Source organism: Amia ocellicauda, chromosome 11 (genome assembly GCF_036373705.1).
Source record: "Amia ocellicauda isolate fAmiCal2 chromosome 11, fAmiCal2.hap1, whole genome shotgun sequence".
Classification (NCBI taxonomy): Eukaryota; Metazoa; Chordata; class Actinopteri; order Amiiformes; family Amiidae; genus Amia; species Amia ocellicauda.
The window spans coordinates 19,848,030-19,872,925 of NC_089860.1; the positions used below are offsets into that span (position 1 = coordinate 19,848,030).

General features: G+C 38.8%; 2 protein-coding genes and 5 non-coding genes across 9 annotated transcripts; 3 read left to right on the top strand and 4 right to left on the bottom strand.

The window, feature by feature from the left end:
* Positions 1–209: 209 nt before the first annotated feature.
* Positions 210–282, top strand: trnav-cac (transfer RNA valine (anticodon CAC)). Its single transcript has one exon. It is a non-coding gene; the product is annotated as a tRNA-Val (tRNA).
* A 1,377-nt stretch (positions 283–1,659) lies between these two features.
* Positions 1,660–1,732, top strand: trnav-aac (transfer RNA valine (anticodon AAC)). The gene has a single exon. It is a non-coding gene; the product is annotated as a tRNA-Val (tRNA).
* Positions 1,733–2,139: 407 nt separating this feature from the next.
* trnav-cac (transfer RNA valine (anticodon CAC)) lies at positions 2,140–2,212 on the bottom strand. The gene has a single exon. It is a non-coding gene; the product is annotated as a tRNA-Val (tRNA).
* A 1,003-nt stretch (positions 2,213–3,215) lies between these two features.
* On the bottom strand, positions 3,216–3,288 carry trnav-aac (transfer RNA valine (anticodon AAC)). Its single transcript has one exon. It is a non-coding gene; the product is annotated as a tRNA-Val (tRNA).
* A 154-nt stretch (positions 3,289–3,442) lies between these two features.
* Positions 3,443–3,515, bottom strand: trnav-cac (transfer RNA valine (anticodon CAC)). Its single transcript has one exon. It is a non-coding gene; the product is annotated as a tRNA-Val (tRNA).
* A 5,377-nt stretch (positions 3,516–8,892) lies between these two features.
* LOC136763101 (5-phosphohydroxy-L-lysine phospho-lyase) lies at positions 8,893–19,705 on the top strand. Its single transcript, XM_066716830.1, has 13 exons — positions 8,893–9,046; positions 10,344–10,462; positions 11,086–11,245; positions 13,395–13,469; positions 13,958–14,045; positions 14,670–14,786; positions 15,296–15,378; positions 16,072–16,297; positions 16,630–16,784; positions 17,103–17,192; positions 17,882–18,012; positions 18,635–18,699; positions 19,130–19,705. The coding sequence occupies exons 1-12, from the start codon at positions 8,988–8,990 to the stop codon at positions 18,667–18,669; spliced, it is 1,338 nt and encodes a 445-aa protein (XP_066572927.1). The 5' UTR covers positions 8,893–8,987; the 3' UTR covers positions 18,670–18,699; positions 19,130–19,705.
* Positions 19,706–20,768: 1,063 nt separating this feature from the next.
* Positions 20,769–24,460, bottom strand: hnrnpaba (heterogeneous nuclear ribonucleoprotein A/Ba). Of its 3 annotated transcripts, none has more exons than XM_066716832.1 (9): positions 24,357–24,460; positions 23,661–23,868; positions 23,057–23,225; positions 22,782–22,940; positions 22,552–22,683; positions 22,120–22,219; positions 21,856–22,017; positions 21,681–21,766; positions 20,769–21,100 (listed from the first exon to the last, which is right to left on the bottom strand). In XM_066716832.1, the coding sequence occupies exons 2-8, from the start codon at positions 23,846–23,848 to the stop codon at positions 21,696–21,698; spliced, it is 981 nt and encodes a 326-aa protein (XP_066572929.1). In that variant the 5' UTR covers positions 23,849–23,868; positions 24,357–24,460; the 3' UTR covers positions 20,769–21,100; positions 21,681–21,695. The 3 variants fall into 3 exon arrangements, with proteins under 3 accessions (XP_066572929.1, XP_066572928.1, XP_066572930.1); XM_066716831.1 differs by having other exon boundaries at positions 22,528–22,683; XM_066716833.1 differs by lacking the exon at positions 21,681–21,766 and having other exon boundaries at positions 22,528–22,683.
* Between the last annotated feature and the right edge of the window lie 436 nt (positions 24,461–24,896).

Consider the following 24,896-nt stretch of genomic DNA (forward strand, 5'->3'; position numbering starts at 1 on the left):
CTGATGCAATGTGGTTTGGCATTTGTGGCAAGCTTTAATAGGACAATGTTGGCACTAACTCTCCCTTTCTTGTCAGGTTACTGAGATCTATTCGCGGAGTTTGAAGAAAAACAAAATATAGATTTATATGGAAATTACATTCTAAATTAGCTATTAGATATTTCTTCGTTTTCATACTTAATTAATTGGATAAAATGTTGTACATACAGGTTTCCGTAGTGTAGTGGTTATCACGTTCGCCTCACACGCGAAAGGTCCCCGGTTCGAAACCGGGCGGAAACACTTTGTTATTTTTATTTTTTAAATTTACGTATGATATTGAATCAAGACTAAATCTATAATCTATAATATACACTCACCTAAAGGATTATTAGGAACACCTGTTCAATTTCTCATTAATGCAATTATCTAACCAACCAATCACATGGCAGTTGCTTCAATGCATTTAGGGGTGTGGTCCTGGTCAAGACAATCTCCTGAACTCCAAACTGAATGTCTGAATGGGAAAGAAAGGTGATTTAAGCAATTTTGAGCGTGGCATGGTTGTTGGTGCCAGACGGGCCGGTCTGAGTATTTCACAATCTGCTCAGTTACTGGGATTTTCACGCACAACCATTTCTAGGGTTTACAAAGAATGGTGTGAAAAGGGAAAAACATCCAGTATGCGGCAGTCCTGTGGGCGAAAATGCCTTGTTGATGCTAGAGGTCAGAGGAGAATGGGCCGACTGATTCAAGCTGATAGAAGAGCAACTTTGACTGAAATAACCACTCGTTACAACCGAGGTATGCAGCAAAGCATTTGTGAAGCCACAACACGTACAACCTTGAGGCGGATGGGCTACAACAGCAGAAGACCCCACCGGGTACCACTCATCTCCACTACAAATAGGAAAAAGAGGCTACAATTTGCACAAGCTCACCAAAATTGGACAGTTGAAGACTGGAAAAATGTTGCCTGGTCTGATGAGTCTCGATTTCTGTTGAGACATTCAGATGGTAGAGTCAGAATTTGGCGTAAACAGAATGAGAACATGGATCCATCATGCCTTGTTACCACTGTGCAGGCTGGTGGTGGTGGTGTAATGGTGTGGGGGATGTTTTCTTGGCACACTTTAGGCCCCTTAGTGCCAATTGGGCATGGTTTAAATGCCACGGCCTACCTGAGCATTGTTTCTGACCATGTCCATCCCTTTATGACCACCATGTACCCATCCTCTGATGGCTACTTCCAGCAGGATAATGCACCATGTCACAAAGGTGGAATAATTTCAAATTGGTTTCTTGAACATGACAATGAGTTCACTGTACTAAACTGGCCCCCACAGTCACCAGATCTCAACCCAATAGAGCATCTTTGGGATGTGGTGGAACGGGAGCTTCGTGCCCTGGATGTGCATCCCACAAATCTCCATCAACTGCAAGATGCTATCCTATCAATATGGGCCAACATTTCTAAAGAATGCTTTCAGCACCTTGTTGAATCAATGCCACGTAGAATTAAGGCAGTTCTGAAGGCGAAAGGGGGTCAAACACAGTATTAGTATGGTGTTCCTAATAATCCTTTAGGTGAGTGTATGTTAACATCAATAAATATCGTTACATAAAACACAACACGTACATGGGTACAGCTCTGATACTTCAAACAAGGCTTCCATGCGGGTTTCCGTAGTGTAGTGGTTATCACGTTCGCCTAACACGCGAAAGGTCCCCGGTTCGAGACCGGGCGGAAACAGTTATTTTATTATCTCACATTTTAGGAAACAAGTAGGATTACAAACGAGAAAACGACATCCGAGCAATCGTGCGTGTTCGGTTGCGAGCAGGTAATGGATTGTCAGGGATTGTCCCGTGTCCGGTGCGATGGCAGCGGGTGAATATGTTATAACAGGTTTCCGTAGTGCAGGTTATCACGTTCGAATTCGACTGTGCGGCTCTAATTGAGGATCAGGTTTGTTTATAGTAGTAGCATGTAAAGTAAAGGCACACTGGATGAAAATAACAATGCAGAAAAGCCTAAATAGCTATAGGGATATGTATTTACTATTTTGAATGTGATGAAATACATGTTAGAATATATTGCAACTAAAGAAAGCTTTTCATACTCTTGAAATGTGTATCAACCACAGTTAACAAAATAATTGTTTCCGCCCGGTTTCGAACCGGGGACCTTTCGCGTGTGAGGCGAACGTGATAACCACTACACTACGGAAACCTGCTGGTAAGCTCCTCACATGAGCATCCCTCGGAGGCGCTCCAATCACGTGCTGTATCCCGTTCATAATACATTGATAAATTAATAAATGCATTTCTGTAAAAAGATTTGGATGGACGACTTATAGATATAGATTCTGTATGGTTGAAAATTCATCCGAAATTTTGAAAAAAGAAAATGTAAAGCTATAGAAATCTTTTCATTCTTAAATGCTTGTATTTGTACACACAGACAGTAACACAGTAACACATCACAAACATATTGTCCAGCTTACAGTTATTGCATTTATGTGTTTTTTCTTCTTTGTCTTTGCAAGTTTAGACACTAACATGCATTTTTGTTTTACAGATCAACTATCAGGTGTATAATGGATACAATGCAGCCTCATACAATAGTTTCGTGAGAAGGGTGTACAAGATGAAGGGTTGCCACAAACTATCCATATTGATGCAGGGACAGAAAATGTACACATTCAAGACATGCTGGTACTGTTATGGAAACCATATGAACAGGTGTGTGAGTTAACAGTGTTTCTCATTTCTAAAGCTGTACACAATCAAATAATTGAAAGGTTTTGGTTGTACCTGATACATACAATTATTTTGTTAACTGTGGTTGATACACATTTCAAGAGTATGAAAAGCTTTCTTTAGTTGCAATATATTCTAACATGTATTTCATCACATTCAAAATAGTAAATACATATCCCTATAGCTATTTAGGCTTTTCTGCATTGTTATTTTCATCCAGTGTGCCTTTACTTTACATGCTACTACTATAAACAAACCTGATCCTCAATTAGAGCCGCACAGTCGAATTCGAACGTGATAACCTGCACTACGGAAACCTGTTATAACATATTCACCCGCTGCCATCGCACCGGACACGGGACAATCCCTGACAATCCATTACCTGCTCGCAACCGAACACGCACGATTGCTCGGATGTCGTTTTCTCGTTTGTAATCCTACTTGTTTCCTAAAATGTGAGATAATAAAATAACTGTTTCCGCCCGGTCTCGAACCGGGGACCTTTCGCGTGTTAGGCGAACGTGATAACCACTACACTACGGAAACCCGCATGGAAGCCTTGTTTGAAGTATCAGAGCTGTACCCATGTACGTGTTGTGTTTTATGTAACGATATTTATTAATGTTAACATATATTATAGATTATAGATTTAGTCTTGATTCAATATCATACGTAAATTTAAAAAATAAAAATAACAATGTGTTTCCGCCCGGTTTCGAACCGGGGACCTTTCGCGTGTGAGGCGAACGTGATAACCACTACACTACGGAAACCTGCTGGTAAGCTCCTCACATGAGCATCCCTCGGAGGCGCTCCAATCACGTGCTGTATCCCGTTCATAATACATTGATAAATTAATAAATGCATTTCTGTAAAAAGATTTGGATGGACGACTTATAGATATAGATTCTGTATGGTTGAAAATTCATCCGAAATTTTGAAAAAAGAAAATGTAAAGCTATAGAAATCTTTTCATTCTTAAATGCTTGTATTTGTACACACAGACAGTAACACAGTAACACATCACAAACATATTGTCCAGCTTACAGTTCTTTGAGCTAAAATATTAATTAATTGTAAAGGACCTTCTATGATGTTTCTATGTAAACATGTTATTGCATTTATGTGTTTTTTCTTCTTTGTCTTTGCAAGTTTAGACACTAACATGCATTTTTGTTTTACAGATCAACTATCAGGTGTATAATGGATACAATGCAGCCTCATACAATAGTTTCGTGAGAAGGGTGTACAAGATGAAGGGTTGCCACAAACTATCCATATGGATGCAGGGACAGAAAATGTACACATTCAAGACATGCTGGTACTGTTATGGAAACCATATGAACAGGTGTGTGAGTTAACAGTGTTTCTCATTTCTAAAGCTGTACACAATCAAATAATTGAAAGGTTTTGGTTGTACCTGATACATACAAAATATACATTTTTATGGAATTCGTCAAAGACATAACCAGCATCATGTACGAAAAATGCATAACACTGAAAAACCCCACTGGAAGGCTGATTGTTTTACATTTTTAACCAGAACTATATGGTGCTCTTGATCACAAGCTACCTTATGACAATCAGATGCTGGCTGTCTGTGAGACGTATTCTGCCAGAATGGGGATGCTCAGATGATTTTGCCAACATCTTTTTGGAAGTTATGCTGTTGCATGAATTGTGTTTGCCTTCCAATGCTACAAATGCAATGGACTTGTATGGAAGCCTGCTGCATGCTCTTGAGTAACACATTTCCCAATTACACATTACTGCGCTTTTTTCTGTGACAGAGGAGAGGTAGCAGATAACATACTGTGGAGGCACACTGGAGTCAGATGGGTGTTGAATTTATATGTATGTACCTTTATTTTGATTTTAATGAAAACAGTGTTTTTTTATATGTAGTTTTATAAAATAAGCATTTTTTTGTTGTTGTTATGAACCTTCTTGTTTCTCACTGTACTAAACAGTGATATGTTCTTTACTCATACCTGACTAAATACAAAAAACAGACACATTGAATACTTTGAAAAAAAATGATTTGTTTACATTTGCACTCAGCTAGTGGTAGCAATCCCATAACAAAAAAGTCAAAGATTACTTACAGGATGCAACATAAAATATGTTTTCTTTTTTTATAATACTAGTTATTTCCTTGAATGAGAAATGTATTTATTACATTGTTGTTATATACAGTATATAACTAAACTCTTGACCAGCTCTCGAAACACCTTGTCATGCTTTCAGTTGTTCGTTCTTGCCATTTTTGGAATCAGTGAATTCAAATGAATACTTTCTGTTGGTATCTGTTCCAACTTTGGCTCTCTATTACTTTAATTAACTAATTAATTATTCAATTTGACATATATATATATATATATATATATATATATATATATATATATATGTTTTAAAATGTTCATTTAATTTCAGGTACAGTTCCTTAAATAAAAAAAATTCGGGAACTGGATAGGTGTTACATGTATCCAGCTATTTACATAATTACACCGATTAAATCACTGGGACTTAGATCATCACCAATGTTGGCCAACCCTGTACAAAATAATACTGTTTTTACGCTAAGTTTATTTTAAGTATAGTCTTTAACACTTTAACCAAGTGGTTCTCAACCCTGGTACAGAGGCCTCTCTGTGTCTGGTGGTTTGTTCCAAATCAGCTCTTAATTACTTAATTAAACCCTCAATTTAATTTTGAGTTAAATTAAGGGTTTAATTATGTAATGAAGAGTTAATTTGCAATGAAAAACTAGCAGACACAGGGAGGCCTCAGGACCAAGGTTGAGAGCCACTGTTTTAACCCATATACACCGATCAGCCATAACCAAGACGTTAGCAGCAGATCCTTTAAGTCCTGTAAGTTGCGTGGTGGGGCCTCCATGGATCGAACTTGTTTGTCCAGCACATCCCACAGATGCTTGATTGGATTGAGATCTGGGGAATTTGGAGGCCAAGTCAACACCTTGAACTTGTGATTCATCTGACCAGGCCACCTTCTTCCACTGCTCTGTGGTCCAGTTCTGATGCTCACGTGCCCATTGTAGGCGCTTTCAGCAGTGGACAGGGATCAGCATGGGCACCCTGACTGGTCTTCACCTACGCAGCCCCATTTGCAACAAACTGTGATGCACTGTGTGTTCTGACACCTTTCTATCAGAACCAGCATTCACTTTTTCAGCAATTTGAGCTACAGTAGCTCGTCTGTTGGATCGGACCACACGGGCCAGACTTCGCTCCCCACGTGCATCATTGAGCCTTGGCCGCCCATGACCCTGTCACCGGTTCAGCGCTTTTCCTTCCTTGGACCACTTTTGATAGGTACTGACCACTGCAGACCGGGAACACCCCACAAGAGCTGCAGTTTTGGAGATGCTCTGACCCAGTCGTCTAGCCATCACAATTTGGCGCTTGTCAAAGTCGCTCAGATCCTTACACCCATTTTTCCTGCTTCTAACATCAACTTTGAGGACAAAATGTTCACTTGCTGCCTAATATATCCACCCACTGACAGGTGCCACGATAACGAGATTATCAGTGTTATTCACTTCACCTGTCAGTGGTCATAATGTTATGGCTGATCGGTGTATACAGTGAGGGAAAAAAGTATTTGATCCCCTGCTGATTTTGTACGTTTGCCCACTGACAAAGAAATGATCAGTCTATCATTTTAATGGTAGGTGTATTTTAACAGTGAGAGACAGAATAGCAACAAAAAAAATCCATAAAAACACATTTCAAAAAAGTTATAAATTGATTTGCATGTTAATGAGGGAAATAAGTATTTGACCCCTTCGACTTAGTACTTGGTGGCAAAACCCTTGTTGGCAATCACAGAGGTCAGACATTTCTTGTAGTTGGCCACCAGGTTTGCACACATCTCAGGAGGGATTTTGTCCCACTCCTCTTTGCAGATCCTCTCCAAGTCATTAAGGTTTCGAGGCCGACGTTTGGCAACTCAAACCTTCAGCTCCCTCCACAGATTATCTATGGGATTAAGGTCTGGAGACTGGCTAGGCCACTCCAGGACCTTAATGTGCTTCTTCTTGAGCTACTCCTTTGTTGCCTTGGCTGTGTGTTTTGGGTCATTGTCATGCTGGAATACCCATCCACGATCCATTTTCAATGCCCTGGCTGAGGGAAGGAGGTTCTCACCCAAGATTTGACGGTACATGGCCCCGTCCATCGTCCCTTTGATGTGGTGCAGTTGTCCTGTCCCCTTAGCAGAAAAACACCCCCAAAGCATGTTTCCACCTCCATGTTTGACGGTGGAGATGGTGTTCTTGGGGTCATTCCCCCTCCTCCAAACACGGTGAGTTGAGTTGATGCCAAAGAGCTCGATTTTGGTCTCATCTGACCACAACACTTTCACCCAGTTCTCCTCTGAATCATTCAGATGTTCATTGGCAAACTTCAGACGGGCCTGTACATGTGCTTTCTTGAGCAGGGGGACCTTGCGGGCGCTGCAGGGTTTCAGTCCTTCACGGCGTAGTGTGTTACCAATTGTTTTCTTGGTGACTATGGTCCCAGCTGCCTTGAGATCATTAACAAGATCCTCCCGTGTAGTTCTGGGCTGATTCCTCACCGTTCTCATGATCATTGAAACTCCACGAGGTGAGATCTTGCATGGAGCCCCAGACCGAGGGAGACTGACAGTTATTTTGTGTTTCTTCCATTTGCGAATAATCGCACCAACTGTTGTCACCTTCTCACCAAGCTGCTTGGCGATGGTCTTGTAGCCCATTCCAGCCAGTGTAGGTCTACAATCTTGTCCCTGACATTCTTGGACAGCTCTTTGGTCTTGGCCATGGTGGAGAGTTTGGAATCTGATTGATTGATTGCTTCTGTGGACAGGTGTCTTTTATACAGGTAACGGGCTGAGATTAGGTAAACTCCCTTTAAGAGAGTGCTCCTAATCTCAGCTCGTTACCTGTATAAAAGACACCTGGGAGCCAGAAATCTTGCCGATTGATAGGGGATCAAATACTTATTTCCCTCATTAACATGCAAATCAATTTATAACTTTTTTGAAATGCGTTTTTTTTATAAAATTTGTTGTTGTTATTCTGTCTCTCACTGTTAAAATACACCTACCATTAAAATGATAGACTGATCATTTCTTTGTCAGTGGGCAAACGTACAAAATCAGCAGGGGATCAAATACTTTTTTCCCTCACTGTATACAGCTCTGGAAAAAATGAAGAGACCACTGTAAATTTTTCTTAAATCATCATCTCTACATGTATGGCAGAAATTTCAGTCATATTTTGATTTGGAATTTGGGAGAAATGTTGTCAGTAGTTTATAGAATAAAACAAAACGGTTAATTTTACCCAAACACATACCTATAAATAGTAAAACCAGAGAAACTGATAATTTTGCAGTGGTCTCTTTATTTTTTCCAGAGCGGTATATAGTAGTTGACAGAATAATATATTTTCAATTAACATTTTCTGGAAATATCTTGAAAAAGGGTTACTTTGAGACACACACTTTTGGAAACAATTCTTTAATGTCTTCATGTGATAATGGTAGGCAGTGTTTATCTATGTCACAATCTGAAATGTATATTTCAAATATACACACAGAGGTTTAACCAGGACGGTATAAAACGTCGTGCTGGTTTAGTCACACTTTTTAATCATTGTTAAAAACTAATCTTAATTATACATAAATTACATGGAATATTTATATTTCATGAATAAAATGTGAATGTTAAATGCCATGGTTATATAATTAAATGTTTTACAGGTATTTCATATTACTTTCATTTTTATAAGTTACAATGTGTAATACCATCTAATTGGCTATGTTTTTACTTTAGCTGGCAAGGCTTTATCCAAACGACTTACATATGTACCTATTTACACAGCTGCGCATTTGTAAATTTTGCAATTTTACATGTAAGTTTCAGTAAAATGTCCGAGATGTTTCCACCTGAGGAAGTTAAATGTATAAACGTATCGGACGACATGGTGAAAACATGAACTAACCCACATGCTACAGAACCGCGGTGAACCCTCCTCTACCTTCTGCATGAAGCATATTACGGTCCGTTAGAAATGGCAATGTATGAGATTTGACTATACGTGTCACCACCGGCTTTCCGTAGTATCTGATTTCAAAGTTGGTTCTTTTACTTCTTGGAACAAGATACACCACTGCATGTGACTGACCTCAAACGCCTACGTGTCAAGACATATAATACAATCTAAAATAATATATGTTATAATGGCAGTGGAGCTGTACAGCAAAGAAGAAACCTTGATGAAGCGTAAAAAACTAATCGGGTAAATACGGTTTTATTTTTTTTTAAGTGTTTTACAAGCTAATCGGGTACATAGGTGCAGCCGAGCGAGATGCCTATCGCTCTAGGATAATGCACTTTCTCCGGCGCGCAGGGCGGTGCGTCTGCACTGCTCGGTAGATCATGTGACCCCGTGACCCCAGAGAGACCCTCCACCGCACCTGGTCTCGGAGCGAGGGGCTTTGTGGGATAGAGGGGGTCTTGACATTTACCGCCGCAAAAGTTAAATCAACTAAAATAAACGAAAAAGAACCGTAACACATTATAGTGTGTGCATATCTGTTTTCTGGGTATGAAGATCTGCAATTGATTGCTAAAAACATGCTATTTTTGTATTATTTTAAAAGGTTTGACATACAATACAATTAAATACAATTAAATCAATTGAAACAAACTACCTGTATACACCGCAATGCAGTCTAACACGTTTGCTTATGTATAGAGATATTTTGCATGATTTATTGGTAGGTTATAAGTTATAACTTCTGACATATGTGTGTAAACGGTCATACATCACCAACCTGTTGGTTAATCAATAACAATTGCTACAACCACTTTGTTATTAACCTCCGCCATTTGTACAGACAGGGTCCGTTCTTGCCTCAAATCACGGTCACAACTTACTGGTCAAAGGTGGCTTAGCCTTGTGTTGTAGGCCTGCTTGTCCTTGTCTGCTAATAATTATGTTAGATACATTGAATTTCAGTGATGATAAACTACATTGCACATATTGTAAAATATAACAAACGGTCGTTCTAGTATTACTACTACCGCTTGAACCGATCTTCGTTTTCTGAACCTACTCGAAAACAGTTATTAAGATGTATTATTGTTAATAAAAACAGATTGAAATATACTTGGTAGTTATATTATTATTTAGGAGGTCGAACGTTCTTAGCAGCGTTATTCATAGAATGCAGACCTGCTCATAAAAAGTTTTTATTTTAAATAATCAACCACATTATTGTATTTGTATGAATTATATAAAGTAATGAACAAAGTTGGTGTTTTATGAGGCATAACCGTCAGAAGACATAACATGCAAACAAATAGCTTCCATAGCTTACTTAGCAAGAGCATCATACGTAGCTCTAGACCTAGACAAGATGGCGTCCGTCTTTACATTCCGAAGTGACGTAGTAATCTATACATTCTAGATCAGTGGTCGCGCATATATATCCTTTTTAATATATCCCAATTAATAAACAACAACATTGAATTGTGTTTGTATTGAACTTTTTATTTGCTGTGGTTGTGATATGGTGCTTTTTCTCTCTCAGGCAGTCTTGCCGGTTGTTCTTCTCCGAGGACCCAGTGAAGATTATCAGAGCTCAGGGCCAGTATCTGTACGATGAAAAGGGGAGACGCTATCTGGACTGCATCAGTAATGTCCATCATGGTAGGACAACTGCACTGTCTTTTGATTGATTGATTGTCATGTGGTTGTTTTTATGTGAAGGCTGTTGTTTTCTAATCGTTCATTATTTGGTTGGGTTTACACTGAATGTGAATATGAACATTCCTCAGCTGATAGAGACAAACATTTTAGCTCATTTCACACCTGGAGACGTCTGTGTATGCAGTGTGGATTTTCCATTTATGATGGCCTAGTTGAACACTCATCTTGGCAAGCGAAACTGCCCTTTGAAACATTGCAACACTGTATGTTGAATGGCTTAAAAAAAAAAACACTGAAGTTGACACACACACACACACACACACACAAACCTGATTTGCGCAGTCTAGAATGCTGTCTGCATTACAGAAATGCATTATTATTATTATTATTATTATAGAGACAAAACTGAATATATGAGAGTAACAGCTTGGTGAAGTGATCCCACTGTATAATTCTTATAATGTATGACCCAATCACATGCATATTTGTTTAACTTTAGTTTGTTTCCTATTCAAACTATTTTCCTAAACATGATTTGCCATGCTTACTGTAAATCAGATGTATTACAATGATCAAGTACACACTTAATTAGGCTAACATAATTGTATTTATTTCCCACTCAGTTGGCCATAGCCACCCTGCAGTTGTCCAGGCTGCCACAGCGCAGATGGAACTGCTGAACACCAATGCCCGCTTTCTCCATGACAACCTGATCAAGTACTGCGAGAGACTCTCTGAAACACTGCCGGAAAAGCTCAACACCTTCTATTTTGTCAACTCAGGGTGAGAAAATTATAAATAGCATGCTTAATTGGCAACTAAAGGGGGTAAAATGGGTTTCCTATTTAGCCTTAAGCACGTTTGGGGAAAACAAAATCATTTTATTTAGCAGAATATGCATTTCAGAAAGACATGACATCTAAACCCCCTTCAGTAATGTCTCCCCTGACCCATCTGCCAGTAACTGAAGTTTCAAATTAATAATTGAGGCTCAAGAGATTTACTTAATGCAAGTGTATGTGAATTAAATAACATAATAATTATACATATACACTCACCTAAAGGATTATTAGGAACACCTGTTCAATTTCTCATTAATGCAATTATCTAACCAACCAATCACATGGCAGTTGCTTCAATGCATTTAGGGGTGTGGTCCTGGTCAAGACAATCTCCTGAACTCCAAACTGAATGTCTGAATGGGAAAGAAAGGTGATTTAAGCAAGTATTTCACAATCTGCTCAGTTACTGGGATTTTCACGCACAACCATTTCTAGGGTTTACAAAGAATGGTGTGAAAAGGGAAAAACATCCAGTATGCGGCAGTCCTGTGGGCGAAAATGCCTTGTTGATGCTAGAGGTCAGAGGAGAATGGACCGACTGATTCAAGCTGATAGAAGAGCAACTTTGACTGAAATAACCACTCGTTACAACCGAGGTATGCAGCAAAGCATTTGTGAAGCCACAACACGTACAACCTTGAGGCGGATGGGCTACAACAGCAGAAGACCCCACCGGGTACCACTCATCTCCACTACAAATAGGAAAAAGAGGCTACAATTTGCACAAGCTCACCAAAATTGGACAGTTGAAGACTGGAAAAATGTTGCCTGGTCTGATGAGTCTCGATTTCTGTTGAGACATTCAGATGGTAGAGTCAGAATTTGGCGTAAACAGAATGAGAACATGGATCCATCATGCCTTGTTACCACTGTGCAGGCTGGTGGTGGTGGTGTAATGGTGTGGGGGATGTTTTCTTGGCACACTTTAGGCCCCTTAGTGCCAATTGGGCATGGTTTAAATGCCACGGCCTACCTGAGCATTGTTTCTGACCATGTCCATCCCTTTATGACCACCATGTACCCATCCTCTGATGGCTACTTCCAGCAGGATAATGCACCATGTCACAAAGGTCGAATCATTTCAAATTGGTTTCTTGAACATGACAATGAGTTCACTGTACTAAACTGGCCCCCACAGTCACCAGATCTCAACCCAATAGAGCATCTTTGGGATGTGGTGGAACGGGAGCTTTGTGCCCTGGATGTGCATCCCACAAATCTCCATCAACTGCAAGATGCTATCCTATCAATATGGGCCAACATTTCTAAAGAATGCTTTCAGCACCTTGTTGAATCAATGCCACGTAGAATTAAGGCAGTTCTGAAGGCGAAAGGGGGTCAAACACAGTATTAGTATGGTGTTCCTAATAATCCTTTAGGTGAGTGTGTATGCATTAAATGGTTTCTGTGAAAAATAAATTGATGGATTATATGAGGCTATACTTTACTGAATTATCATTGGTTTGACTAGAGCAGCGGCATCCACCCCTAGCCCTCAGATCCTCAATCCACTAGATTTTATAGGTCACCCTAAAGCACTAATGTCTAAATACTGGGAACAGCTGGGAGCTATTAATCACTTAAACAAGTCAAGCAAGGGAGCTCTTGCTTTGAGAAGCTGAAGGTATTCAGGTGATTGCTCCCAATGGTTTCTGCACATCTGGATTTACCAAAAACACCTGCTTAATGAATCAGAAAGATTAGGTTTTTAAAAACCTCCAGGTTTTTATAAACTGGTGATAGATGGGTGACCTCTAAAACCAGCTGGAAAGGATCTCTCAAGCACCAGGGATGGAGCAATCTAGGTTAGAGCAATTCTGACATTTAGCATCCTTAACTACAATAAAAGGCATCTTAGAAGATCATCTTAGATCTTTAGAACAAATGGCCCATCCCATAGTCTAACATAATATTGTTACTGACAAGCAGAAACATCTTCTAGGGGAAATACTTATTTGCCAAGCAAGACATACAGGGGCGTATGTGTAGTTAATATCTGTGACTGTTGCAAGCAATCTGAGTTCTGAGTTTATCTGAGTTCATGATATGTCTTTTATGTTTGTTGTTGTTGTTGTTGTTTTTCCCCACAGCTCTGAAGCCAATGACCTGGCTCTGCGATTGGCTCGGCAGTACACCCAGCATGAAGATGTCATTGTGCTGGACCAGTAAGTTTCTCAACTCTCATTTGTTTGTTTTTATCATTGAGGTGTATTGGAGAATACACTGTTCCTACTGGAAAAGCATTCAGTTAACTGCATCCTTTTTTCCCCTGTCATTAAACATACATCCTGAAACATAAAAACACTAGTTTATAGAAGGCACTTCCTGGTATTTTAATTACATTATTTCATTTTAAATAATGTATATATTTTTAATGTAGGATTCTGTTGTCTTTTTCCTTAGATATATTATGTAGAGAAAATATTTTGAAGAAGTTTGGCTCTTGGACAAATGCAGTTGTGTGTAAGGATTCTGTCCACAATAATGCAAAGAGATGCTTTTGGGCATCTAAAACACCTACTTTTAGGTGACTTTATTTCAAAAAGCACGTTTGGATATTATTATGATTGTTTCCTTTAAGATGTTGAAGTTGGACCTATAGCTTTGTACCCTATGCTGCTGTTTAAATAAATCACATCTTATGTGTTTTAAGTGCATACCATGGCCATCTGACATCCCTGATTGATATCAGTCCATACAAATTCCGGAAACTTGAAGGACAAAAAGACTGGGTTCATGTGGTGGGTGAAATTCACATTTATTCTTCTTTCACATACTGCTGTATTGTAGATGTGTTTGTCTATGACACTGTTGAACCAAAGTTATTGATCTATCACTTACTTTGAATAACTTTGTGAGTTTTGAGATACAAAGGACAATGGAATACTTCAGTGGCTTTTTTTCCAGTACACAATAGTGATAGCAAATAGTTTCACCAAACAACACTGTATATCCAAATTCAAACTTACTTAAATTACTTAGATTTAGTTCTAATTCCATCCTTAATATGAAAGAATAACAATTTTAAACTCCACAACTGTCAATTTCAAAATGTCTGAAAAATGTATTGACACTGATATCACTTTTAATTCTGGAAGTGTTGATATTTTTCCATCATACAATACAATTATATTTAACATATTTAGCATATTTTAACATACAAGCTGTTAATCATTACAAACCTCACTCAAATTTAACTATGTAATATAGGCTTCAGATATAGTATAGGGAAACGCAGGATTAAAAGCAGGATTGATTGTTGCTGCTTTAGGTCTTCTTAATGGTTGAAAAACTACCTCCTATTCATGTTTGAAGTTCCGTATTGAGAGCTAGTTCTTGCCTATTATGTAATGTGCCCACTATAGGCACCACTGCCAGACACTTACAGAGGACTATACAGGGAAGATCATGAAGATGCGGCCCAAGCTTATGCAGATGAAGTGAAGAAAATAATCGATGATGCACATAAGAGAAGCCGGAAGGTAAGACATTCAGTGTTGGTGAATCCTGGGCAAACTGCTTTCACCTGTAGATGGGAGTGGCAGTAGAGTCTGTTGTCTTTTTGCTCTGAAAGATATATTAAAATACAATAATATATATATATATATATATATATATATATTTTTTATTATTATTATTTATTTATTATTTATTTTTTCTTTCAAAAGGGAATGGGAAAGTTTGTTTATGTATGACTTCTGACCAACTGTCTTTTTCCTGGGTGCAGATACTATAATTTCATAAGAGAGCAATTTGAATTTCCTGTATGGTCAAGCTGACATGTTATTTTGTTTTTGTTTTCCCTACATTGCTGACCATTTTTCTATTGTCACCTGAGTGTTGACACAGTAGTGATGTTCTCTCAAAATGCATGCACTCCAGCTTAACATCCAAGCAAATTTACTGACAATGACTGCCTTTGTCAACAAATTCACTAGCCAATTTGGGACCCATTTGGTTTGCTTTTGTTTGGTTTGTGTTCATTTTGCAGATTTCTGCTTTTTTTGCTGAGTCATTGCCAAGTGTTGGAGGCCAAATCATTTTTCCACCTGGTTACTTTAAGAAGGTAGCAGAGTATGTATCACTTTCTTACCATCACAGATGAGTGTTAATGGAGCCAGTACATCTTACGTTCATTTTTCCTGTAGAAAATATTTCAGATTGCACAACTGAAAAATAAAAATATTGTTACATCGTTACATTTTTCTATTTTAAAAATTCCAAACAAATCTGTTGAGAATGTTTAAATGCTCCTTATGAAAGACCACTTCTACGTGGTAACATTTAAGTTTGGTGTATATTTAAAACTATACAATTAGCATACCTATACAATAATTTAAGTCTAGGCTTCATTTTTGGTGTACAGTGTGAAATGCACAATAACCCCGTTTAGATTGCTATAAGTCTGTTTTTTCCTTTAGCCTGCTAATTTTAGAATAGCTCTAATAAGATTAAGTGTATTATAGATCTTTAAGCAAAAGCTACTTACAGATCTTTTTTGACCATTCCCTTTGGGGGGACCTGTGTCATAGAACAATTTAAATAACAAAGAATGCAATCTGGAATAGGTTTGAGTTGCTCAGATGCAAAGATCATTATATTACAAGTTTTTGGTTTGCTATATATATTCACAAGATGTATTATAACACAAGGTAGAGTTGTTCCTTTTAATTTTACACTGATGATTAAATTCTGAACTGTGTAGTTTATTATACCTTTATGCGAGGGATTCATTGTAAAGGGCTGACAGTTGTTGTTTTTTTTCAGGTATGTTAGAGCTGCCGGAGGTGTGTTTGTGGCCGATGAGGTTCAGGTTGGGTTTGGTCGAGTTGGAAAACACTTCTGGGCCTTCCAGCTACAGGGGGACGATTTCACACCTGATATTGTCACAATGGGGAAACCTATTGGCAACGGACACCCTCTTGCCTGTGTAGCCACAACTAAAGAGGTAGCAGATGCTTTCACTGCCAACGGAGTAGAGTACTTCAACACGGTGAGTACAGCACCTTCTTAAACATCAATTTCAGTAGCTTCAGCCTTGTCTCAGACTACTAGATTGGATTGAATAATGAACACACTTAAAATGTTCAACACTTAATGACTAAATTGGCTGAAGTGTGAAACACACAACTGTTGAACAGTCATGCAGACTTGACTGTGAGTGCTGAGGGTTGTGGGTTTAATCCCAGAAATATAATACAAAGAAAAAACAGTAATAATAATTTGCGTGAACATGGAATCGCAGGCCCAGTTCATTATTACATTTGAATAAAGCAGGACACCTATTTTTAAGCCATTAACAGGGGTATCACACTTTGCTTCCAGTTTGGAGGGAACCCAGTGTCTTGTGCCATTGGTCTGGCAGTGCTGGATGTCATTGAGAAAGAGGACCTGCGTGCGAATGCTATGCTGGTGGGAAATCACTTTATGAAGCTGATGAATGGGCTCAAAAGTAAACACCCTATCATTGGGGATGTCCGGTATGTCCAATCAATTAAAATCAATTCAAACTGTGCATTATAGCTTTTAACTCCCATAAACCCCAGCCAGCCTTCATTTCCTGTTGCACAGATGCCAGTTCAACTGTCCCTTTTTGATCAGTAAGATTGCCTTAGGTGTTGTGCTGGTTTAATCATGGTGCATCTAGTGTCAGGCATCTAAGGCATTTAGCAATTAAAGATTTTGAAGAACTGTAAAACCTCTTCAGCATTATAATTTCTGTATATGAAAAGATATTTAAGGAACTAGGAATCATTTGTACAGGAATGAATTCTAATGTTATGCTTGGCTTCTCTCAGGGGTGTTGGATTATTTGTTGGGGTTGACATGGTTAAGGATCAGGAGAAGAGGACGCCAGCCAGGGAGGAAGCTGAGTATGTGGTGAAGAGGTGAGCTGATGTGGAGGGCTGTGATCCAGGGAGTACTGTGCATGTCTTCTATATGAATAGCTAACCTAGTGTGCGTTAGAGGAGTTGGTAAGGTAGGCAGCTGCAGGTTAAGTTCAAATTGAGAACACTAGATTCACTGTTTTGTAGCTTGCTGATTTTTTTTTTTTTAACCTAAGGCTGTATGCGTAATATCAATGACAAGATATAACAATTAAACTATCATTAAACTAACAATTCTGATTTCTGATAGACGCTCATGTTTGCCAAGTGTGTTATTTGTGTTGAAACAATCAAGAAATAAAATGTTAAAACAATACAGAGCAAAAGATGACATTTAACATTTTGAAATTACAATTCTAAGATGGAGAGAGAAGCGCTGAGACACAAAACTTTGCTGAATGGCTGGCACATACAAATGCAAGATTTGGTACTTACTTTAGAACTGATTTAACCTGATGACTCACTTCCTTTTTTGTGTCTGTATGTCTCTTCAACAGCCAATCTTGATAAGTCACACAGGGAAAACTTTGTTCAGTCTCCTTTGACAGTGAGCACGAACGTCTTTTTCCTCCAGTGCACTGTAATTAAAAATTAAAGTGGAGTGATCTTTGCACATTGTACAAAGCTTAGTAATTCTTTCACAAAATTATATTTTTTAAAGATAATAAATTTGTCAACTGTTATTTCAGGTTAAAGAATGAATACATCTGTATGAGTACTGATGGGCCAGGAGAAAATGTGATCAAGTTTAAACCCCCCATGTGCTTCAGTATGGAAGATGCCCAGTTGGTTGTTGAAAAAATTGACCAAATTCTTACAGGTAAGAGCACCCGTATTGTAACTCATATTACAATTCGTATGGCCTTCATTTAGTAGGAGGCAGTGTACATAGATAAACGTATCTAATTAAATTCTTGTCAAGTTTTTTTCATGTCTTGCTTAGGGCTTCTGATCAATCTTTGTGTACAAAACACATCTAAACAAAATGTTTACATTAAATGGGGTTTTGTAAAATAATCTATATTCAGACCATCCTTAAGTTCATCGGCATTGAAAATGTAAGTAATTTGAGGAACAAGTATCTTAATGTTACATCATCATTGGTACATGTGGGCACTAAGATAAGGGTCTCATCCCACAGTTAATGCTATTCTGGGCATTTGTAGAAAACAGTGAACATACTGAGCTGCTGACAACTGCTTGGACAGTATCATAATCAGCCTTTGCAAGTAGGACTTGGCTCCACACCTGGGAAGCACCTAGTTTGTCAATGGATAAACTATAAATATTGATGTCACCAAAGCTAAGCAAGGCTAGGAGTACTTAAGAAAAATGTTTTAGAAGTAATTATTTGTACCTGTTAATTTGATATTACCAATAATTGATTTGTGCAGTTGGAATTACACAGAGAAAAGTTGCTTAAATGTATTACTTTTTTACAGAAATCAAAGAAAATCAAAGAAAATGCTGTGGCTAGCTGGGAGTTTTCATTTGTATTTTATTAAAGGTTTGGAGACATTTATATGATTAAATATAGTTTATCTGTGAGTAATCATTTTTATTTTTCAAGTTCTTACTCAAAGAAACTGCAACTATTTTCTTGAATAAAATATTTTTAGAAGAAAAGTTTTAAAAAAACAGCACATTATTAAATGATTTTGATAATTAGAACAAAGCATGATTTTCATATTTGTAATAGAATACAAAATGTGGGCAGAAAACTGAAAGGACAAATGTTTGTCATGGTTTCACCAGTAGATGGCTCCATTGTCAATAATTCATTTTTCAACAAGCACATTCAGGAAAACTGGTAACATTTTTTCTGTAATTCAACATTGGAAAATAAGGACATGAATACAAATGTATTGGTAGTGGCCTTCAGAATTAAAGCATAATAACTTGGTACCATTATTGAAGTGTTTTTTGTTTTTTTTTAGTTTTCAATTCTGGAGGATCCTTACTTGCCTTATGAACATTTTTTGGTTTTGATGAGAACCTGAAGGATGGGTGCAGTCCAGCACAATTACCACAATGCTGCAGTTGGATAGTTCTACCAAAATCTATGGGTATTTGGATGTAAACATTTGAGATTGTAACATGAAGTCAAAGAAAATGATCAAATCAGAGCTTGGATTGTCAATAGCAAAGTGACCATGTATACTTAGTCAAAGTGTTTTTGAAAGATAGTTTTAGAAAAAAAAAAAAATTGTACCTGTTAATTTGATATTACCACTAATTGACCATAAAGTTGGAATTTGACCATCCAAGTCAAAATCACAGATCAGTTTTAGTGATAGAAACCATGTGCTTGTGCTACATCAAAAAAGTACACAGCCTTTGTAAGAAAATGTGCTTATCTTGTACATTATGTAAGATAACTGTACATACAGGAATAAAAATTGCTAATTGAATATTGAATGCAATTTCCATTTCAACACTTGCCAAACTTTTATTTTTTAAATGCCAGCTGTACCAGTTACTAATGATTTGTAATAAACTTCTCATAAACCCAAGCAGTGTATGGCAAATTGTTCAATTACAAAAAAAGAAAGCTTCCCCATTAGTATATTAGATAACTGGATTTTGTAGATCTTTTACAGGAACCAGGTGTATAATTAAGTAGTACCTACAATCTTACAAAAGTCAGCCCTTTGGAGGGAACCTCAAATGGGTCCTCTAATGCCCCCTCCAAAAATGTCCTAATGTGTACCTTTGAAGAAAGTTACCCCATCCATCACTGCCTTTGTAAATTAAATACCACTTCATTTTATGCATTGGCTTTTTGACAATTCAGCTATTCAGAAGAACATCTAAGCTTCTAAATCTGGTATGAAGCAGCAGGAATCCTATGACATGCAGTAGGAGACAACTTCTTGGCAATATGGTTTTACATACTTCAGTCATTCCCACATTCACTCAGGGGAGGTGTAAAGGGAAAATAAAAATAAAAAATCCCCAGCTTCAAAATGGTTTTCCTAGGTGTGAGTTAAGGGACACTAATCACAAGTCTTCCAGGATACTCAGCCTCATTTGTTTGCCAAGCCCTTGACGCAGTAGTCTGCAGAGGAGAATCTCAAGACTATTTTTAAAACTAGGCAATCATGCACTAATGTTCTGGACACACAAATACAGTAACAAGAGCAAATTAACAGTAACCACAACAAGCATTACAAGTATATTTAAAAAAAAGGATCGACACAAATAATATAAACCAAAGTTTATTTCTAACAATTTGCCCAAGACACTAGAGGAATGAGTTTCCAGTGGGATAGAGGGAGTACCCTCTTACATATTAGCAGGCTTCAAGATGAATGGTTGTATAATTTACACTATCAAAGCCACTTAATTGCAGACAACTTTGTAAAACTCCTTAAAAGCCCAAAAGATTTAGAAATGCTGGTTGTCCTTTTCTACTAGCCAACTGCTACACATTCACTAGACAAGCTTACAATGAGAATCTTTCATTAATCCCTTTTAATCTTACCCACCCCTCCCCCTGTTCAGTAGCCATGCAACTTGCATCAAGACACTCAGCACAAATTTAAACAGTAAAAGTAAATCTAGAAACACCAAAAATTACTCAAAATTGTTTATTTCAAAAGCTCTGATAGCTTTGATCTCATTGTGGTAAATCCAGTAGACATGTAAAATACAACCATACAATACATTAGATTCAAAAAAGGTACCAAAAAGTACAGTAAAAATAACACTTCCATTTCTGGAAATGTATATGGACACAAAACAATATAAAATAAAAAGTGGAAAAGTGACATTTGCTTCCCCAATTCCTCACTTGTTCTGTACAAATGGAGCATGAGTCTTTAAATCTGCCCACTCCAAAGGAAAGTCAGGCCCCATATTTACTGCAGCAGCATGAAGGGGACTCTGGATCTTGAATTATTTTAGTCCTTGAAAAAGGAAAAGAGAACATGTTGCAAAACTGCCTACATGCAAAGGACTGGCATGAAAAAGGATAGCAAGTGTAATAAGCATGTGTCAAGATTGGAAGGATTGATATAGCTATTTGATAGTGTTACAATGAGCCCTTTCAAAGTCAAGTTAGTGGAACAGGGCATAGATCTAACAAGATTAAGGAGCTTCTAAACTGAAACTACAAGCACATATCCCCCAGAATAAAAACCCAATTAATTAGCATGGTCAACCACCTTCTCAACCCTTATTGATCAAGTAGTGTTTATAGAGATGCATCTTTTGATATGTTGTCGAGCATCCAAATTTGCTTCGAGGTTGGTGTGGCTCTTAGGTTTTCACTATCCCCCTACAAATAACTGGACTGGGGTGCCACAGTTCTAGATCTTTTGATAGTGTGGCACAAATCCATTTAAAATAAATCCAGTCCTAAAGCTCCCCCACAGATTACATGATCCAGATTGACAGATCGCATGTGAATTTGGCACTTTAGAGTGTTAACAGCGCATCACTACAACTACGTCATCATACCACCATACATCATGCTAAAATGCATACCTGCACTACATGTGATCAGTATGGCTTGTAGCTACTCTGGTGGCCTCCACGTCTTGGAGTTTTCCCATAGCTTGTATTGCCCTGGTCTGGAGAATGAAAGAGAAAGGGGCTGAGTGCTACTGTGCAAAGACAAGTTAAACAACTTGAAATACACAACTCACTGGCTAATACTTACTGTAATCGTAACCCCCCTGCCCATAGCCATAGTATCCGGTGTAGTCATAGTTGCCATAGCCGCCATAGCCATAGCCCTGCTGTCCGCCATAGCCATAACCCTGGTTGCCATAGCCCTGATTCCAGTAGTTATTGTAGCCCTGGTTCCAGTTCTGGTTCTGGCCTGGAAAAACAAAAACAAAGTTAGGTCTCTACACTGATTTAGATGTGCATGGCAACATTACAAAACACTATACGTTTAAAATTTAAATGTATATCCACTTACCACCACGGCCTCCCCGGCCTCTTCCTCCAAAACCACCTCCACGGCCACCAAACTGCTGCTGCTGATACACCTCCTTGGGCTGGGCGATTTTTATTTCACACTGCAACCCACCAAAGGAATGTGGTCAGTCCACATTACCCCATGTGAACAGTTCTGTTACAATGCACTTCCAGAAAGTGCAGGCAAAGCCCAATTCAGGGCTGCTTCAGCACAAGTCTACAGCAGTTTGTACAAATTTACAGCAACTTCAAAACTACAAACATTCCACTTTAAGCTATACAAATCAAACTATACAGAAGTACATTGCAAAATTAGGCATGCTTCAATCATTTATACTACACCCCCCCCACATACCAAATGTTTACAAAATGTGCTCTTATATAAAAGAAAAAATGAAAATATACATACAAGGCCATCCTTTCCGTTTGTTACCTTGCTTCCACTGACGTTATGGTACTTCTTTTCAAGGACTTTTTTAACAGGAGACTCTTCCTTGAATGTGATGAAGACAAAGCCCCTCCTTTTGTTGGTCTTTGGGTCCATTGGAAGCTCAATGGATTCAATCTGAAATGGAGGTCTCAATTTATGAAGGCTGTAGCATACCAATGAACTCAAAACCAGCTTATAATTAATACCCAGAATCAGTTTTAAAAGTTACCAACCTCTCCAAAGGTTCCAAAGTATTCCCTGATCTTTTCTTCTGTTGTCTCTGGATTCAGACCACCAACAAAGATTTTCTTAACTGGCTCTTTTTTCATAGCCATGGCTTTCTTTGGGTCAATCTGCCGCCCATCTAGCCTGTGTTCCTTCTGTTCCAGAACCTGGAGACACAACCAAGGTTTAGTCAAATTTAAGCTCAATTCCAACTTAAGTACCCCGTACCAAACACTACCAGTATCCCAAAGCACAATTTACAATAAAGAGCACCAACACTCACTTTTTCCACACTTGCTGCTTCCTTGAAGAGGATAAATCCAAACCCCCTTGATCTCCCCGTGTTGGGATCCATCTTGATGGTACAGTCGGTTACTTCACCAAACTTGGAGAAATAGTCCTTTAGATCTTTTTTGCTGGTGTCCCAACTGAGTCCACCGACAAACATTTTCCTAAGAAATGTAATATAAAAGTTAACGAAACGTCCAATAAGCATCATACAAACAGCACAACTGTAATATTCAAATAAGCCATCTACGTCGAAAGTATCGACCGAGTCAAAAGACCCGCTAAATACCGGCAATGCAGGCCTAGCAACGAAACCATTGTTATCCAGCCGCCACACAATCTAAAATACTGGGTTAAATTGGCATTATTCTGTACTACGACAGACCAAGATAAGACGCAGCGTAAAGGCGCAAAAGCACCCGGCAAATATAATGCAAGTATTCAGCCCATCCCCCATCCTACAGCACATGGCGCCAACAAAGACTGCAAGAACAAAGGAGCTTTCCACCGTTAACCTTTAGGCATACGGCCACATAATCCGTATCCCCTATAGAGCCCTTTCGGGAAAATTAAGCACACGGCCTTAAATATACACTTACCCTGCATCCTCCTCGCTTTTACTGGCATTGATTTGCCCGCCTTCCGATGCACCATTCTGGGAATCGCCCTCCGCCGCCGACTCGGCAGCGGCTGCAGTCTGCTCTGACGTCTCGGCTCCATTGAGGTCCTCCTCGCCCTCATGGCCGTTTTCGGAGGTCTCCATGAACTGCTGCTCGGTGTCAGACATGGTGGCGTGATCCTTTTTATCTGTAAAACGATATTTATTTTTAAAACGAGACTGAAGACTTACAGTACCACTTCCTCCTGAGCTAGAGCAGCTGGGCGCACTTCTGGACCTTACACAACACGAACAATACGTACGCACATCCACCAACCATTTTACTTCGGTAGTACACATGGCTTAATGCATCCATCCCAGTGAACGGTCAGATCAAAACCGCATTAAGTTGAAACTATGTAAACGTTTGCAAGAAAATATAAAGGCCGTATATTTGAAGGTGTAACGTCCCCCCCACTCTCAACATGAACAATGTAACTACTTCCCAGTGCCGCTTCTTACATAATAGGCCGCATTTTGCCGTACCTACATTATTGCGACTTAAACGCATCTACAACCAAGTAAACCCGGAAATACTACCAAAATAGTATCAATCGTAGATTTTTACAGCTATACATCGGCTAATTTGTAAACCACCGGCTTGTTCTAAACAACACAGTCACGAAAACCCGCTTACTGCTCAAACAATCGGAGACAGAGACTGTTCTTCAAGATGGACTCTCCCTCACAATGCCAACTCGTGGCAGGCTTTATAGCACCGGATAAGAGGGCCCTTTCAATAAAGAAGAACCCGATTCGGCCTGCAGAGCTGTCCATCATAATGATTGCTGCCTCCTATTCGCCCAAAGCGCAACGAAGGCCCGCCCACCACACCCTTTCCGCCCACGGGGTTGTTGTTTCAAGTGTAAATGCGTAGCTTTGAAACGCTATCGTTACGGTCAGTATCTATCAAGTATGAACATATGACCGTAGGACAAATCCTCGACAGAAGTCATGTAAATAAATATGTATTTCGGGTCAGTAGTAAACCCGAATTATTGCACTTCCGAGTCTAACCTCTGGCAACAGCCCGTGTAAGCAATGTAAACTTGAGTTTCAAATCAGACTAAGCTTGCGCATCTACCTTGTGTGCAGCTGGAATCGTTGCATAATACTATAATACTTAAAAACGCGGGGAGGAGTTCACACAATTGCCGGTAGATGTATGTATTTCTTT

Coding starts and splice junctions, on each gene's coding strand:
- LOC136763101 (XM_066716830.1), top strand. CDS start 8,988: ATGGCAGTGGAGCTGTACAGCAAAGAAGAAACCTTGATGAAGCGTAAA. Junction 10,463..11,085: donor CATCAGTAATGTCCATCATG/GTAGGACAACTG, acceptor TTTCCCACTCAG/TTGGCCATAGCCACCCTGCA. Junction 11,246..13,394: donor TTCTATTTTGTCAACTCAGG/GTGAGAAAATTA, acceptor TTTTCCCCACAG/CTCTGAAGCCAATGACCTGG.
- hnrnpaba (XM_066716831.1), bottom strand. CDS start 23,848: ATGTCTGACACCGAGCAGCAGTTCATGGAGACCTCCGAAAACGGCCAT. Junction 23,226..23,660: donor AAAAGCGAGGAGGATGCAGG/GTAAGTGTATAT, acceptor TACATTTCTTAG/GAAAATGTTTGTCGGTGGAC. Junction 22,684..22,781: donor ACTTTGGAACCTTTGGAGAG/GTTGGTAACTTT, acceptor CCTCCATTTCAG/ATTGAATCCATTGAGCTTCC.